Source organism: Pipra filicauda, unplaced genomic scaffold (genome assembly GCF_003945595.2).
Source record: "Pipra filicauda isolate LSUMZ 115617 unplaced genomic scaffold, ASM394559v2 scaffold244_size1468961_pilon, whole genome shotgun sequence".
Taxonomy (NCBI): Eukaryota; Metazoa; Chordata; class Aves; order Passeriformes; family Pipridae; genus Pipra; species Pipra filicauda.
The window spans coordinates 1,365,087-1,381,606 of record NW_024104359.1 but is presented as its reverse complement, the minus strand read 5'-3'; the positions used below and the strand labels follow the sequence as shown (position 1 = coordinate 1,381,606).

The 16,520-nt window shown below is 39.3% G+C and overlaps 1 protein-coding gene across 2 annotated transcripts in view; it reads right to left on the bottom strand.

Annotated features, from left to right (window-relative positions):
- Positions 1-649: 649 nt before the first annotated feature.
- Positions 650-16,520, bottom strand: part of BCHE (butyrylcholinesterase) — a 52,730-nt gene continuing 36,859 nt past the window's right edge. For both annotated transcript variants that reach the window (XM_027724699.2, XM_027724700.2), the window contains exons 3-4: positions 10,429-10,595; positions 650-3,080 (exon numbers count right to left, since the gene is read on the bottom strand). In XM_027724699.2, coding sequence (XP_027580500.1) covers positions 2,959-3,080; positions 10,429-10,595 — 289 coding nt within the window. In that variant the 3' untranslated portion in view covers positions 650-2,958. The remainder of the gene's footprint in view (positions 3,081-10,428; positions 10,596-16,520) is intronic.

Here is a 16,520-nt window from a genome sequence, read left to right as displayed (position 1 = left end):
TGACAGCTTATCTAACCCAAATTCCTTCAGACAAAACATTTAAAATGAAAAAAAAAAAATTAAAAATGGTGGTTTTATTGAACAGTTTTCCTGGGAAATATCTGACTTCAGTCCCTTCTAAAATATGTGTGAATTGTCTGTCATTTAACCAGTGTGCTGGTATAGATTATAAACCTAACGACAATTGGGTTAATGCCAACATTTTTGTTGGCACTGCAGTTCATTTTATTATAACCTTTCAGCAACTCCGTGACTAAATTCAGAATCCTTGCTTTGGATATCAAGAATGGTAAGAAAGAATCGACATATTTTCTCTGGTTTCACAGAAAAACTTGTGGGTTTTGGCTCTTAAGAGTGAAAATAAAACATAATTGGCAACACCATATCTTCAGTGAGGCCTGAGTGAGACATCCCTCTAATATCCCTCTAATATTATCAATGACACAGGTTTTTCTTTTTCCTCTTTGTTACCTTAACCATTTACATCCAAGTACTTAAGGCTTTCCTTTTATGTATGTGTGAGACATGAATATATACATAATATAGTGATTTCATATGGATGATAAATGGAGATATCATTTCCCAGCATGTGAATAAATAAAAAGCTACCAACTCACACCGAGCAAATCAGTAAAACCGCATCTCAAAAAGTGGTTTAACCTTTGTTTTATTCAAAAAAAAGGATACCTTCCCAGCAAAATATTTTATGAACTGCTTCTCCACCTGTCCTTTCCAAAGGTTGTTTTACATCTTAATTGGCTCAGATATTTTTCTCCTCATTGATTAGGCTGATCAGACAGATGGATGGGGAAATATATCTAAGAAAAGGATATCAAAAGAAACAAATGATGCTTTTAAATGTGCTGCTGGTGCTGTCAGTGCTCATTGTGACAGATCAGCACCCAACAAATCTATGAAGTCCAGAAATAAAATGGGCAGTGCCAGAACTGCTCAGTGATGGACAGAAAGTTCATCCTCCTGTGTTTATTTTCAGCAGCTCATCACCAGCACCAAGAATATTCAATAAATACCCAATGCACTATAGACTGACACAGCTCTCCATGCCATTATTAATAGCAGTAACTATGCTAATATATGTAATGAGCTACTTATCTGTGCTATAAACATGTAGGGCTGCATTAAAAGCACTTTTTAATCCCAGGTAATTTTAAGGTTTGATCAGCTTGTTCAAAAATCAGATTTTTTTTTCGTTGTGGAGCTCTGACTGCAGCCTTTGAAATCCTGTGCTAAAAGGTAGTTTCCCATAATGTAGTCAGGAAATAATTGTGTTCTCTTGGAAATAATTGAACAGATGATAAGCCATCATCTCTTGCAGAACTTGGCCTTTCTGTATAAATAAATCCTCTCAGTGCAAGGATCCTGTGTGGTCAAACTGATTGCCAGAAAGAGAACACTCTCTGTTCATTATCTGGATCTCTTCACTCTACTCAATCCAAAGAGGCATTTTGCAAAAGCTTGCAATCACCAGAACAGAAAATAGATGCACTGAGATGTTATTGCATTTACAGAGAGCTCCAGGATAATTTATTTATGAGATGCCTTGTTGCTTTTACATACTACTTACGTTCATCAAATTTTTGGCATTTATTCTTCCCAGTTGGGCCAGTGAAAAGCAGCCAATTAAGGTGTTATTCAGGCATAAAAATTCCAGCCCCATCATCACAGAAGCAGAGAAGTAGGAAAGCGAATTATCCAAGGGTTTGTTTTTTTTTTTAGAAGCTTCTAATAGGTTCAGCTCAGGTAGGCAGAAAGGGGTCTGGGAGGTGGCAGGTAGAGCTCAGAGCTGGGTCCTTCCCACCAAGGGCACAACGTTCCTCTGCAGTGATGCCCTTCCCAACCCTCTCCAAGAGCAGTTTTTGGCAAGGTTCCACTCCTGGCTGAGCACGGCTGTCATGTCTGGTTCTTGATGAACCATTTGGGTGAAGTATTTGGACAATTTTCTTCCTGTGATCCGTGGGGATGTTCCTGTGTAGGGCCAGGGGTTGGACTTGATCCTTGTGGGTTCTTGTGGGTCCCTTTGAGCTCAGCACGTTCTGTGATTCTCTGAACCTGCCACCACCTGTTCTGCAAGTGCAGAGACTTGTCTGTCGTGTTCCACGGGGCTGTCCCTCCACGAGGAGGCAACTCAGTGGACCAAAAATGTCATGATTGGAGCTTATCTCCACAGGAGAGACTTTGACCAGGTGAAGTCAGCGGGTGCCTGAGCAAGGAAAAGCTGTGAGTTCATCACTTGTGAGTCTGTAGTTCCTCACTCCTTGAAAAGCGAGGATGGGGGAAGCAGAGGTGTTTGGTTTTCTGCCTTGTTTCACTCCAGCACTCGCTGATGATTTAGGCTTTCAATACATAGTTTGAATCCTCTCCCACCGTGGCTTTCTCCTACAAATTTGGCTGTGAAGGAAGTGATTCACGCTCTAATGGCAGCCCTAAAACTTTTTTGTCCAACAAACAAATATCATTTTGTGTGTCCAGCAAAGTTATTGTACCTTTATGTTTATGGCAATTCAGTTATGTCTGAAAGAAGATTTAAGTGTGGTGGTGTTTCAGTTAAAGATCAAACTCAGCTGTGTTTTGCATGGTAACACTCTAAACCACTGCTATTTCTATTAAAAAAAAAATCCATTTTCCTCTAACAGATTACATTGTTTCTTTGAAGTGTGAATCTAAGTAGCTAATATTTATAATAACATGTACATCATTAATCTTCAGACTTTATAGTCCTATTTAACCCAGTGAAGCTTCAAAGGGTACAGATGCCATACACTGTTTATTGAGATAGGAGGTAAAATCTAAATGAAAGATCTGAGGAATCAAAATTATATCTGTAACATTGGTTTTTAATCTGCAGAACACATTTAATTCCAGACGTGGTACAAAGCTACCTGGATATTTGCCTGATGAACAGTTCTATGGACACACTGGAAAGGGTAAACATATTAATTAGAGCTTGCACAGCTCCTTCTTGCTGGTGTAATCATTAAATTGATTTTTCCAGTCTGACATGTAATTGTTCCAGAGATGGAATCCTGCTTTCCACTCTTGTTCTGCTTCATCAATATTTCCTGTAAAACATGAAATGGGTTACATTAATCTAAATTTGAATCTCTTTGTATGCTAATTGAAAAATAATTTTGATTATCAATGTCATCTGCTCCAAATACATTATAGGCTGGTCCTTTGCTTGTTTTCTTAAACCTGGAATGACTGAAAATTCAGTGATTAATGCTTTGTCTTTACTTCAGGAAGAAAGAACTGCAAAGATATCATTCTGGAACATTGCAGGGCAATAAATATACTTATTTATGGGCTTGTGGCTTTTGGATAGTACTTCTGTCCATCAAATTCATCATTTTAAACCCACTCTTTTTTATTTTTTTAGTCCTCAAAATATTCCTTTGGTTCAATATACTCTGCAGTGAGAACTCCATACCCTAAAGACTACAATATGTAAAATGAGATAGATGCTTGTAAAGATAGAATGAAGTCACAGCTTTATTCCAGGCAATTGCCATTAGTTTGGATGGAATCTAATGGATGGCCAGGATTTTACCCTCCCCTGGAATAAATCCCTGAGTTAAAAGCAAAAAGGGCCCAGGTTTGGAGAAGGAACTGTGAAATGTGAACTATGTCAACATGAAACCATCTTCTCTTTCCTGTTTCATCCCAGCCTATAAAGCATTTACTGACTAATCCCGTGTCCCAAGGCAATATTTATTGCTAAATTTGTTATGAGCATCAGAACAGAGGGTGAGGATGAGAAGAGTAATAAAAATACATCATTTCACAAGGTTCTCAGAGTGTTTTACAGACCAGGATCACTCTCTCCAGCCCCAAAAAGTAATTAACCCTCCAGGGAAATGAAGTGACCTCTCAGGAACAGCCCATACAACAAGGATATCAAAGGTAACACATGAGGGCTGTGTCACACCCTGGGGCTCATTAGTTTGTAGCAGTTGTGGACTTTAGGGAAAAGTTTATAAACCACTGATGATCTCTGAATGCTTTATTCATTCTGGACCTGACTATCTGGGTGTCCCTGTTGCCATAGCTGGCTTCCAAAAAAACTTGGTAATTGTGTTCTGGAGAGAACAGTTCCATGGTTTCTTTATGCTCTTCTGACTTTATGTTCTTCTGCTGCAGTGGAGCACCAGCCCTTTCCCTCCATAAATACACCCTTTCCCCCTTTTTTATGATCTACCAGCACTGTAAGTGTAGCTGGTGATGGGAAAATGAAATACTTTTGTGTTTTACACATCAGTAGAGAAAATATTCAGGAAAGAGAGTTAACTGAATCAGAGATTTAGTCTGGAGAAGCATCCAGTAATTTGGTTGCTTATCTGCAGTTTAGCTCAACATTTCCAAACCTTTTTGGTCTGGAAATCCAGATGGCAATTTAATGAGAGTTTGAAATGAGATTTACATTGCTTCTTGGTTTTAGTGAGACCAGAAATAAAACCAAGAGACTTTTTCTTGGGAAAGTTCTGTGTTTCTATGTGGTTCAAAAGGGAAAGTGTGGAGAACAACTATGGGAAAAAATCGTTAAAAAATTAACCACACTCTTCTCCCTCAGTTCAAAGTCGTAAATAAGCTTGGTTATATCAGAGATCAAAGAAAAATTCAGATATTTTTTAATTTTTTTTTTCTTCAGGCTACAGTTGCCATTAACTCAGAGAGAATTTGCAAGTGCTGGTAACAATAAAACCTCATTTTGGTTGCTAAGCCATGACTCAGAACTATGGGGAGAAGACACACACATCATTGTGCTTTCCTGATTCTAAGAACTCTCCTTTAAACATTTTTTAATTTAAAGATGTAGGCAGGGTCTCAGGTAAAGCCAAATTTTCCATGTTAAGTCAAATGGATTGGTAATTTAGTGTATGAAGCTGTGTTAATATTATTTGGAGAAAAATACCTAAATCATATTTCTTATCTTATTCTTGATTTTGGGTATCCAGTTTTATTTATCCAGGTAAAGCCTCAACTTATGAATTTAAAAAAGACCAGTTCCTTCTTTAATTATTCAGGTGTAGATGTGCTTGAAATCTGCCCAGACTTTAGAAACTGGAATATCTCTACCATAGACATATCTTGAATTAAAAGTCACTGTTGTAGGGTATAAATTATGGGGTATTTCTGTGCTTCTTAAAGATTATGGTGAAGAAAGGAGGCAGCTAGAGAAAGCAGGCACCAAAAAATTGAGAGTAGCCACCATTATGAATCTAAAAGACAAAAGGGGAAGGAAAACACTGAAATAAGAACTTGGATTCCAATTCGTTTGCTTTTTTTTTTTTTTTTTTTTTTTTTTTTTTTTTTTTTTTTTTTTTTTTTTTTTTTCCCAGTGATAAGATCCAAATTGAAGTCACAAGTCAATGCATCCCATTATCACCAACATCATCAATCTCTTTGAGGCAACCACCCATGACTTAGATGAGCTGACAGCTGGGAGGCAGAGCAGGAAAAGATTAGAGGATTCGAGCTGACCCATAATTACAGCTCAGAGCTCTGGGTGACTGCTCTGGGCTGAACTGTCAGGGGGGCCACTAACAACCCACAGGGGGGATTCTGCTCCCTGCAGTCATTTAGGCCACCCAAACTTTGGAGTAATTCTCGTTAGCCCAACGCAAAGCTCAGCGAAGCCAACAAGGAGAAAAGGGGAGATTCTCCAGGCAATGAGTCAGAGCTCTGAAAGGTCCCAGTCATAGAATCATAGAATCAGCTGGGTTGGAAGGGACCTCCAAGATCATCAAGTCCAACCCTTGATCCAACCCCGCTGTGGTTCCCAGCCCATGGCACTGATGCCACATCCAGTCTGTCCTTAAACACCTCCAGGGATGGAGAATCCACCACTTCCCTGGGCAGCCCATTCCAATGGCTGAGCACCCTCTCTGCAAAGAAATTCTTCCTAATATCCAACCTAAACCTCCCCTGGCACAGCTGAAGACCCAGCCCTCTTGTCTTGCTGATGGTTGCCTGGGAGAAGAGACCAACCCCCCCCGGCTCCCCCCTCCTGTCAGGGAGTTGCAGAGAGTGAGGAGGTCTCCCCTGAGCCTCCTCTTCTCCAGGCTGAGCCCCCCCAGCTCCCTCAGCCTCTCCTCACAGCACTTGTGCTCCAGTCCCTTCCCCAGCCTCGTTGCTCTCCTCTGGCCCTGCTCCAGCCCCTCCATGTCCTTCCTGAGCTGAGGGCCCAGAACTGGACACAGCACTCCAGGGGTGGCCTCACCAGTGCTGAGTCCAGGGCAAGAATCACTTCCTTGGACCTGTTGGCCACACTGTTCCTGATAATCCAAGGGTTCTTGGATTCCTCAGCAGTGCAGACTCTGCATTTCCTATTCTTCCATGCAGCCTTTTCATGGCATTGCAGCAAAGTGACATTTATCACCACACCGTCCTTTGAGCTGCTGGATGTGCCAATAAAGTGCTAATCTTCAATGTATTTTTGTGCATTAACATTAAGATTGGGACACAGGCATGTAGCTGTTATGATATAATAGAATTAATAAGGGATGACAAGCTAGGATTAATTTTTGTGTCCTCAAGAGCTCATAATTAAAGGTACTTTAAAACTTCCTGATTCATTAGTGTGATAAATGCTGCAGGTTTGTGCTGTAGATTTTCATGGTGAGAGTTTCACAAACGTCCAGGAAGGAGAAAACAAAATCTATATTCTAGGATCTATATTCTAGTATCTCTATTCAGTGTTCTTGTGACCCTGCCTTGGGACTGGAGGATCTCCAGAGGCCCCTTTCCAACCCCCTGTGATTCTCTGATTCTTTAAATCACACTCTCTGAACATCAAAACTTTATTAACCCCAACCATATATTCATTTTCACATGTATGTTTAAGAACTTCAGATTTCTTTCTTTATTGTTTTTCTTCTTCCAAACATCAGTAGAGCTCTCTGGGAGAGGAATTATTGTAAAGGCTGGGATCTTTCCAATGACATGGGATGGAAGGTACTGGAGTCAGAAAGAAATCAGATTGTTAAGGTACAGAAACACACTGCCCATAGGTGCAAAGAGTAAGTTTTACTCTGTCAATAGGTGCTGTAGTATTGGTGAGGTGACTTCTGACTAGTTCACAATTCTGTGGAAATTTAAAACCAGTTGTGAGGATGAATGTTCTATTTAGCCAAATTTTCAATATTCTTACTCCCCTGAGTGTTTAGCTCTGCAGAATCCAAACACTGCTTGGAGGATCACAGCAAACACAATTATTTTTGTTACTCACTGGCCAAGAGGTTGAAATTTCTCTGCCTCCACATCTGAAATCTTTTTAGGGTGGTTTTAAAACTTAATGTATTTATGGCACCTACTTTGATTTCTCTATAGATGATACATGATGCAGTAATATATATAAAAAAAATAGAAAAATATGTATTAGGCACACTAAAATAGTAATGGACCAGTAATGGAAAGCTTGGCTGCCTGCAGCTTTCTATAATCAAGAGGAAGCAGGCATATATAAATAACTAGGGCTCTAGATGCATTAAAGATTGTGTTGAGGAGGTAGAGACTAACATAGATGCTTTTATAATTAACATATGATTGCTCTAAAAGCTACTTAAAAGTCACTTAGTGTTTACTGTCCCTCCAGTGTGTTTCTTGTAGAACCAGTCACCAGCAAAACTTCTGGGGCTCGTCCCAGTGCTCTCACCCTCCAATGGAACATTAAATCTGAGTGCTCCCAGCTTGGCTGGGGCTGAGGGGGATGGAGGGTGTGCCCAGGGCCTTCAAAATGGGGTTAAAATCCCGGTGGAAATTGTGTCTACTTGGAATTTAGAGCTCATGTGAGGCAGGTCTAGGGCCAGTTTACTTATCTAGTGATTGTTACCAAGTGGGGCACAAAACTGAGAGCTCTGACCCAATGATAGGTTTGAGTGTTGAAACTCAAGGAGAAGACATTGAGAAATCTTCCAAAATCATACAAAGTTCTCTAGAGAGATCAAGGCCATGTTTTATATGTGGCTGTTACTCTTGTGTTACTGTGTGAGGTTTAATCTTTCCTTATTAATTTTTCTAACCCGTAACCGTGATTTTTTTTTTTAATGTATCTGATTCAGTTGCTTGAGGAAAATGTAAATTATTTAAACCTAAAGATGGCAGGGGCTAAATATTTTCCTCTCTCATATATTTTAACTGCCTCGAGGAACTTGTCTTGCCCAGCCTGTGATGGGAACAGGCTTGTTCAGGTGCAGGACTTGTTTGGAGCTGGTCATTAAAAGCTGAAAAGATCTCAAGGGGTGGCAAGGCTTGTGCTTGGATGGGTCAGGAACTAAACAAGTGGCTACCAAGCACATCCTGATCACTTTACACTGAGAAATCATTGCAATTTCTGTAAAATAAGTTGCTTTTGTTGTCCTCTTTGGGTTCTGCCTGATGGAATTTTACCTACCTGAACCCCACTTGAACTTGTAATAATGATAACATAAAATCTCCTTACTTCTTCTTCTCTGTTGTCTTACATCACCTCGTGTTAAAGCAACCTTTATCTAAGACTATTGCAATGGAAGGAGTAATAGAAAAGAGACACCCTCAGAAAATGAGAAAATACATATATTTATGGGATTCACTGTCCTTTGGGCATAAGAGGAGAAAAGAAATGCAAAACAATATTTCAGTGAGGAGAATTATTGCAATATAAAGTATTATATCATGGTCTTAAGCAGAATTATAAAGAGATTTTTTTTTTGTCAGGATGCTATAACGTTGTATAGGGATCATAATGGAAATACTCTGTTTTTATACTTACAGTATTTCAAGGACTGCCAGATGTAGACACATGACAAAACAGTGCTACCTCAACAACATTCCTGTCTCAGCTCTACGTTAGGATCCAGACACGATGATTCTTTTCATTTTTCCTGAGAATATTCTCATGAATTTCTTGTAATTGGATGCTGTAAATTTATGTTGTAAATCACTGATTATGGCCAAGTGATGTGTTTCTGTCTCCTGGCAGATCCTGGGTGTTGCTCTGTCATCCCTCCCACCACGGGACCGTGCAAAGCCACTCTGGGGTTGGTCTCTGCCCGGGGATGTTCTCCCTCCTGCTCCCCCCCAGAGCACTTGGTTGTGCTCAGCCCATTTGTAGGATACACATTTTTCCACAGGGATTCCCAGCCAGGTTCAAAAAAACACGAAAAACAGTTCAGTTCTCCTGGCTCAGCACAAATGACTTGTCAGAGTCTTTGAAACCTCCCCAAAATCCATCTGTAATTTGGTACACTGTGATTTTAAAATCACAGAGTGAGGCTCATAAATTATTCATTTTACCTACTGATTTTGCTTCTCCTGATTTAATTGAAAAACATCTGTTGAACTGAGAGGGGATAAAAGTTGAGCCATAATACAGTCATAGACTCAAATGAGGAAGGAATAAATTATTTCAGAAGGAATCATCTGTGCACCGTGACAGTTTACATATTTTTAAGACTTCGCATATTTTTAAGACTAGCACTCAAACTGAGCCTTACAGGAAGATTTTAAATTACTAATTAACATTTTAAACGTGTATCTTATTTCTGAAACGAGACTTTCCCCCAGTCAAACTGCAGAATGTGGTTCCAGAGCTGCAAAATCACTTTATAAAATCAATTCCTTTTTGAAATCCAAAGCACAGAGGCTTGGTCTGTTTGCTGGGCTTTGTGAAAATGGTGATGTTTGCCTGCTAACAGTTGAGTTCTCCCTGTTCAACTGGACTTAGAGTTTCACACAGCTCCTTATACTTTTCCAAGTAGTGAAATCTCAAACCCCCATTTTACACAGGGTCAGGTACAAATCAGTTGTTTAGTTTAGGCAGATCTTGCAGTGTCTGTTTGTCATCAATGGCTGACACTCCAGAAATAAAACACGAGGCTCTCACGTGAGATGGAAACCAGAATCCCCTCTTGGCAGCAGCAACACACTTAATATCCTCTGTGGATTAGCTGCATAATAATAGAATCCCATAAATAATAGATAATATAATCCAAATATAACAACCTTAGACACAAGAAGTTTATACAGAACATCTAAAGCTTCCAAAAGTCCCTCCTTAAACACTGTTTTTCCTGCCTTCTCCAGCATCCAGGAACCCAGAGCCTGGCAGCACCAAGGCTCTTCCCTTGAGAACAGGGATTTGCAGCACTTTTAATGCCTCACATTGTGGCTGCATCTGCATTTTGGGCCAGAGAAACTCCACATCACAAAGTCCTGGGCCTTGGTTTGTCCCCAGTTTTTGTCCTAACACCAAACAGGGTGGTGACTTCTGGAGAGAAGCACAGGGTACATCCTGGGATCCTCATTATGGACAGTTTTATCCAATACCTGGACACCTCAGCTACAAATAACACAAAGATTTGAACTCAAGCATCACACCAATATCCTTGCATAAAAGTTTCCCATAAAAGCATGCATAAAAGATTTTTTTACCTGTCATTTCCAGGACTTTGGGGAAAAAATATTTCCAGAATCGACACTGCTGAGCACGGAGTTTTGTCAGGATCTCTGGAGTGCTGGTGTTTAGTGTCAAATATTTCTGTTCATTGCTGGTGAAGGCTGGCCATCTTATTCCATTAATCAGGGTCCCATTAGGAGCCCTAAATGAGAAAAGAAACACTTCATTTGGAATGAGAAATCACCTCAGCACACCAGTGCAGCATTATTTGGTCTTACTTAACAGTTATTTCAGTTTAAGTGTGTTAGTTTGGATTTACTGGTAAATCCTTTTGTAAGTAACAGGGGGGAAAAGGAAGGTAAATGTGATTTAGTCTCATTTGAAAAAAAATATATTTATATTCCCCTTTTTAGGTGTTCTGGGTTCATCTAAGGGAAAAAGTTAATAAATGACCATATACAAACTACTTGATGAATTTGGAAATTCTCACAGAAGATATAAATTTTTGTGGATTACTCAAGAACAAGCCAAGCCACAAGTCTGGGAGGTTGAGTGGTTTATGATTCAATTTGAAGGTTGCTGATCCCTTTAAATACATTGGACTAAATAACTGGGATAAACATGCAAGTAAAGCCACAAATAATGTCCAAACTTGAAGAGAAAACAATTATCCCTCATTAAGCAGAACTGTTCCTCCTTGAATTATGTTGAGCCCTGTTAGTAGAGTGACAAATGGGAACAATTTGAAATCTTCTGGAAATTGGGAAGAGGTACAGAGTGCTTGACCCTCTATAAAACAAGCTCTGCATGTTAAAGGATCACAGCTGTTGGTGCTAAAATAGTTTGATAAATATTTATCAAACAACAGAATTCATGAAGTTCTAGGGCCAGGCATCCAGTTTTTTACCTCCAAAAAAGACAGTACTAAATGAGGAAAAAAAATGGTTTAAATATGTAGAACAACAAGAGTTTTGCATTAAGGAACAAATGAGACAGAACACGATTTTCAGAAAAAGTAGATAAGTACTTCAAACAGTCACAAATCACCATTAGCTCAGAAGAGGTTAGGAATAGAAACTAAACATCTTATTTCAGTGTAAGCAGAAGGAGTCATTCTCTTTTCTAGAAGCCGATATTGAAGAACCTGGGATTTAGGGCAGAACAACAGTAACTGATGATTCTTGGTGGGATCAATTAAGAACATTATTAGCTAAGTTAACTTGGTTCTCTCTGCTTTATTTTTCACCAGAAGGCAGCAGGCAAAGGGAAGTCCAGGGTGTGTGGAGCCCATTTTTGGTTTCTGCTTGCCAAAGGTGGAAATTGAGGTGCCAGGTGCAGGTGGGAGCAGTCAAAGCACAAGATGCAGCTGCTGAAGTAATATCAACATCTCCCAGTTAACTCAGAATTAACCAAGTTTTCAGACCAGGTTTTAGTATTCTGGAGTCTTTGGCACTGGCTGCTTAGAGAAACTATGTTGGGGTAAGAGCCTCAGCGTGTCATTTCCTCAATTGCTCCCTTCTTTATGAATTTTTCGTGACTAATTCAGCTCTGATTAACCTGCAGCACCTTTTTAAGCTGCACATTTATTTGTGGCTCACGAGAATGATGACTTAAGCAGAGCTGACTTGCACTTCAGTTCAAGATCAGAACACTAATGGTGCTGTCAGTATTCATTTAACAGCTTTTATGCTATGAAATAAATCATGACATCCCACATTATAATTTCCAGGTGTGTGGGGGGATTACACAATGGCTCAATGGCTACAGATGTATTTTACTAAAAAGTGATTGAAAGAACTGTCAGATGAACACAGCACTTTGAAATCCATGAACCTGCTGATTATGCCATTCCCTCTGCATTTCCAGGAAGTTTATGACTCAAAGAAATGTCCAGTAATTTCCTTCTTAGCTTCATTATTGAAAATTTCCCAAGTTAAAAAGCAGCTCCCAGTTAGAGCAAAAATGGAGATCACAGGAGCATAATTTTGAACGGGGAAGAACAAGTTATGATTATAACCTCATTGTTCCCTCACAATTGCTTTCATTCCTTCTTGCTAATAACTTCATGATGAGAATTGCAGTGCCCAGAATAGGCTATAAAATTCCCTGTTCTTTGCACCAAATTCTGAGTTTAATAATATTCATATAGAAAAGGAAAAAGTATGGTGAGAATATCCTTAGTGAGCAGACAGGAATCCAAAACACTGCACAAACTTCTGTCCATCGGTGTTTGGATGGACAATCTTTGCTGTTACATCACAGGAACTTGTTTGATTTCCATGGAAATCTCCATCTTATCATCTTTATCAGTTCCTCAGACCTCTGCTTTTTCATCTTCTGGTACTCCTCAGCCATCTCTGCTTTACTACCTTCCAGTTTTGCCCTCTCTGTGCTGACACTGGGGCCTGAAGGTGTGTCCTGACAGTGTTTGGATCATGCAGCTTCAGGGAGAACTTTTATCTTCTGCATCTGCCTTGTCAAATCATCCTTCTTGGACCTCTCTCCAGATCTACAAGCTCTAGGCAGGGAAAACCTTCATTTTGTTTGGAGAAAATCATCAAATTGTTTGGGTTGGAAGGGACCTTTGAAGGTCATTTAGCCCAACCCCCTGCAATGAGCAGGGATATCTTCAACTAGACCAGGAATATGAGCTTCACTCAATATTTTAGAAAGAAACTGGTTCCTTTTCTGCACAGTTTTTCCTGTTTACAGGAGCAAGTCTTAAGGCAATTAAGAAACACAATTATTTGAATTGCTCCCAGAGAAGAAATGCAAGAGATAGAGAGAAAAAAAAAAAGACCAAAACAAACTCAAACCACCTGTGTTTAAATTCTGATGTGAACAGAATTTGTCTCACTATTTCAGATATTTTTTTCCTTTGCATATGCCCTGAAGTTATAGCTGGACTCTCTCTACTCTGATAGTGATACAGCAGCTCATTTACAGTTAATTATTTTGTCTTTAGGGTAGCCAAACTTATTTTCTCCTTAACTGGAAAACCAGAGTATCTTTGTGGGCTCAGTCTCCAGTAAAGCTGCTCTCGTGTTCTACCTTCAAACTCACGTGTGCTGTTATGGAAATTCATGAGCATTATTTAATCTTGTGCCCAGTGGAAGTTGCTTGGCTGTACTTGTTGTTACAAAGATCAGGTTCATCCCCCTTTGAGTATTTATGTTCACAACTGTCAATAACATTTAATTTTCAAGATTAATTTATAGTAAGTATATTAAATTTGACATAGAAGTGAAAAGGGTTTTATAGGAGCTTATTCACTGATCACTTCTCTGCATTTAATGTTCGTCTTCAGCAACTTCAGAAGGAGAAAGTTAATTTCATTCAAATGGAAAATGCAACATGAACACAGTTCTGTTAATCATAATAAACATACATACATTACCATTCTCATTAATGTGATCAATATAGCCTGAAATACAACCCTAGCTCACTGCATATTTATTTATATTCAGATAGCATTCCTTTTACAGATGGTCTATCACACAGATTTACAAAAATACGTAATTCATCATCTGACTTTTTTTTGGTAAAAATTCATGTTATAAAGTACTTGGGAAATATTCACTTTATTTTGTGAGGGAGCTCTGAATAGCAGAGCGAGAATTCATAGAGTGCATTCCATCATTTAAAAGAGGTTGTTCTTTTGTACTTTTAACTTATATTTTGATATAGTCCACAAAGAAAAATTTTCTCTGCTAACTCTCCTGAAAAAGTTTTTAGGCTGTTTTAGGATGAGTGTTGTAAACCAAGTGTAGCACATGCTATCTCAGATGCTCCCAAGCTTTCACCATACTCCTCTTTAGCTGCTCTATTTGTGAACAGAACTGATTAACATGTTGTGAATTTCCCCAGAGCACAAGAAAACCAACCTGCCCATCATTTTAGCTGCTGGGTTAGACCAACCCAAACCCACCAACAAATTCAGAAGCTGGAACACACTTTTACCTCCAGTCCCTGGTGCAGCCCCTTGCTCCAGCCTGACAAATATTTGCTCTGCCTGGCTGGAGCTGTTGGTGGAGGGATTGCTCCCTGTGAAGCCTCATGCACTAATTTCACCTGGAAATCAAATGCAGACCTGCCCCTTCCTAAATGTGACTGTTTTGGCTTCAGCCTGGTTGGAACTGCTGATGCTTATTTTCAACTTGGCCCTTTTTCTTTTAACCAGCTGATTTTAAAGGAAGGAGAGAGCGAATGTGAATCATTTTTATGACCTTTTGTGATTCCTTGTAGCTGTCGGGCAGCGCTGGCAATCAGCAGGTTTTTATGGGATGGTGTTTTATGGTGTGTTACCGTGAGCACCACACAACTGGGAGGGGGAATGGCCTTGGAGCTGCAACAGCAGCAGTAACCCCATCTCTTGCAGGATTTCTGCAGCTGCATTACAACACCTCTAAGAATGATGGAAACAGTCAGCTGGGCATCAAACAAGAAGCACGCTGGAAATGTTTCACCCCAAAGGAAGCTCTGGGAGCAAGGGGTGTTTCTGCACGTTTCTGCACCATATAGACACACCTATATATGTCTGCACCATCCCTGAAGGGATTTAAAAGACATGTAGATGTGGCTCTTGGGGACACTGGCAGTGCTGGGGTAATGATGGTGATCTCAAAGGTCTAAACTGAATAGATGAACCTCTTTTTCTTTTTCTTTTTCTTTTTCTTTTTCTTTTTCTTTTTCTTTTTCTTTTTCTTTTTCTTTTTCTTTTTCTTTTTCTTTTTCTTTTTCTTTTTCTTTTTCTTTTTTTTTTCTTTTTCTTTCTTTTTCTTTTTCTTTTCTTTTTTTCCTTTTCTTTTCTTTTCTTTTCTTTTCTTTTCTTTTCTTTTCTTTTCTTTTCTTTTCTTTTCTTTTCTTTTCTTTTCTTTTCTTTTTTCTTTTCTTTTCTTTTCTTTTCTTTTCTTTGTTTGTTTGTTTGTTTTTGTTTGGTTGGGTTTTTTATTTGTTTGTTTTTCCCCACACACAGTCTGGAAGAAAACATTTTGTTACTTTCCCTTCTATTCCCCATGGAGAGAAGGACCCTCCTAACTACCAGGAATGCTGATGAGGAGCACCAGGCTGTGCTGAGGGCTGGGAGGTGTTTTTGGCATTAGCCAGGCAAACTTATCCAGATGTATCACATAATTTCTAAAGGCTATGATGTGTAAAATTTATACCTGTGTTCACCTTCCCAATGCAACACAACAACTGCCAGATTAATATCAATTTTGGGTGGTGGTGGTGGCGTGGTCCCCACAGGGCACACGTTTGTGTTGGGCTTTGCTTGGATAGCACAACTGGGAGCTTAACAGATAATTCCAGCCCAGTCCCATTAAAAAGTAGAGCAGGTTTTACTGTTAACTACTGGTTGAGTCTTCTCAAACCCTCAAACAGTTTGTCTTATTACTGGGTTCTTCATCCCAGGCTATTGGTTTCAGCTGACTCACTGATAAGTAGACACCAGAGAGGGCTGTGAGGTTGAAGGCTCAAAGTCCTTAACCTGAGGAGCTGTCCTACCTCCTGCAACAAAGAAAATGTACATTCCCTGGAAACTTTCCTAAAAAAAGTTAGCCAGGGAAAGGATGAAGAAATATCTGTAAAAAAAAACCAACCCAAACCATTAACTGTAAAACATCCCCAGAAGCTCCAATTCCTGCATAAAATCTCCATTCAGAGACCGAGGGCTGTATAAATCTGGAAAGCTCTCTCTGTGTGAATATGCAGATTGCACCTGATGCAATATCACCATCAATTGGGTCAATATATCCATGGTTCAGTATAATGAACTTATTCTTAGCTTTTTTTTTTAAATTCAGATAGTTATCCAGGACCTTTTCCCAAGCCAGTCAGCTCATCTGCCACCCATCAAAATGACTTGATGGGTCTCCCTGGATAAAATCTTTACATTATGCCAAAATATTTTACATTAAATTGTACACTTTGAGGCTGTTTGCTATTAAAAAATGCAAAAGCAAAAAGAAAAAAAAATTGACAAGGGAACTTTTCAGTTCATTATCCAAAGTTTATGAGTGGCCCATTTGGAATAACGAGTAAGGGGGAGTTATATTGGTTTTAATGTCACTGCTGCTACCAGTTGGTGCTCTTTATACATGATACTGCATAAAAAGTTAACTTGCTA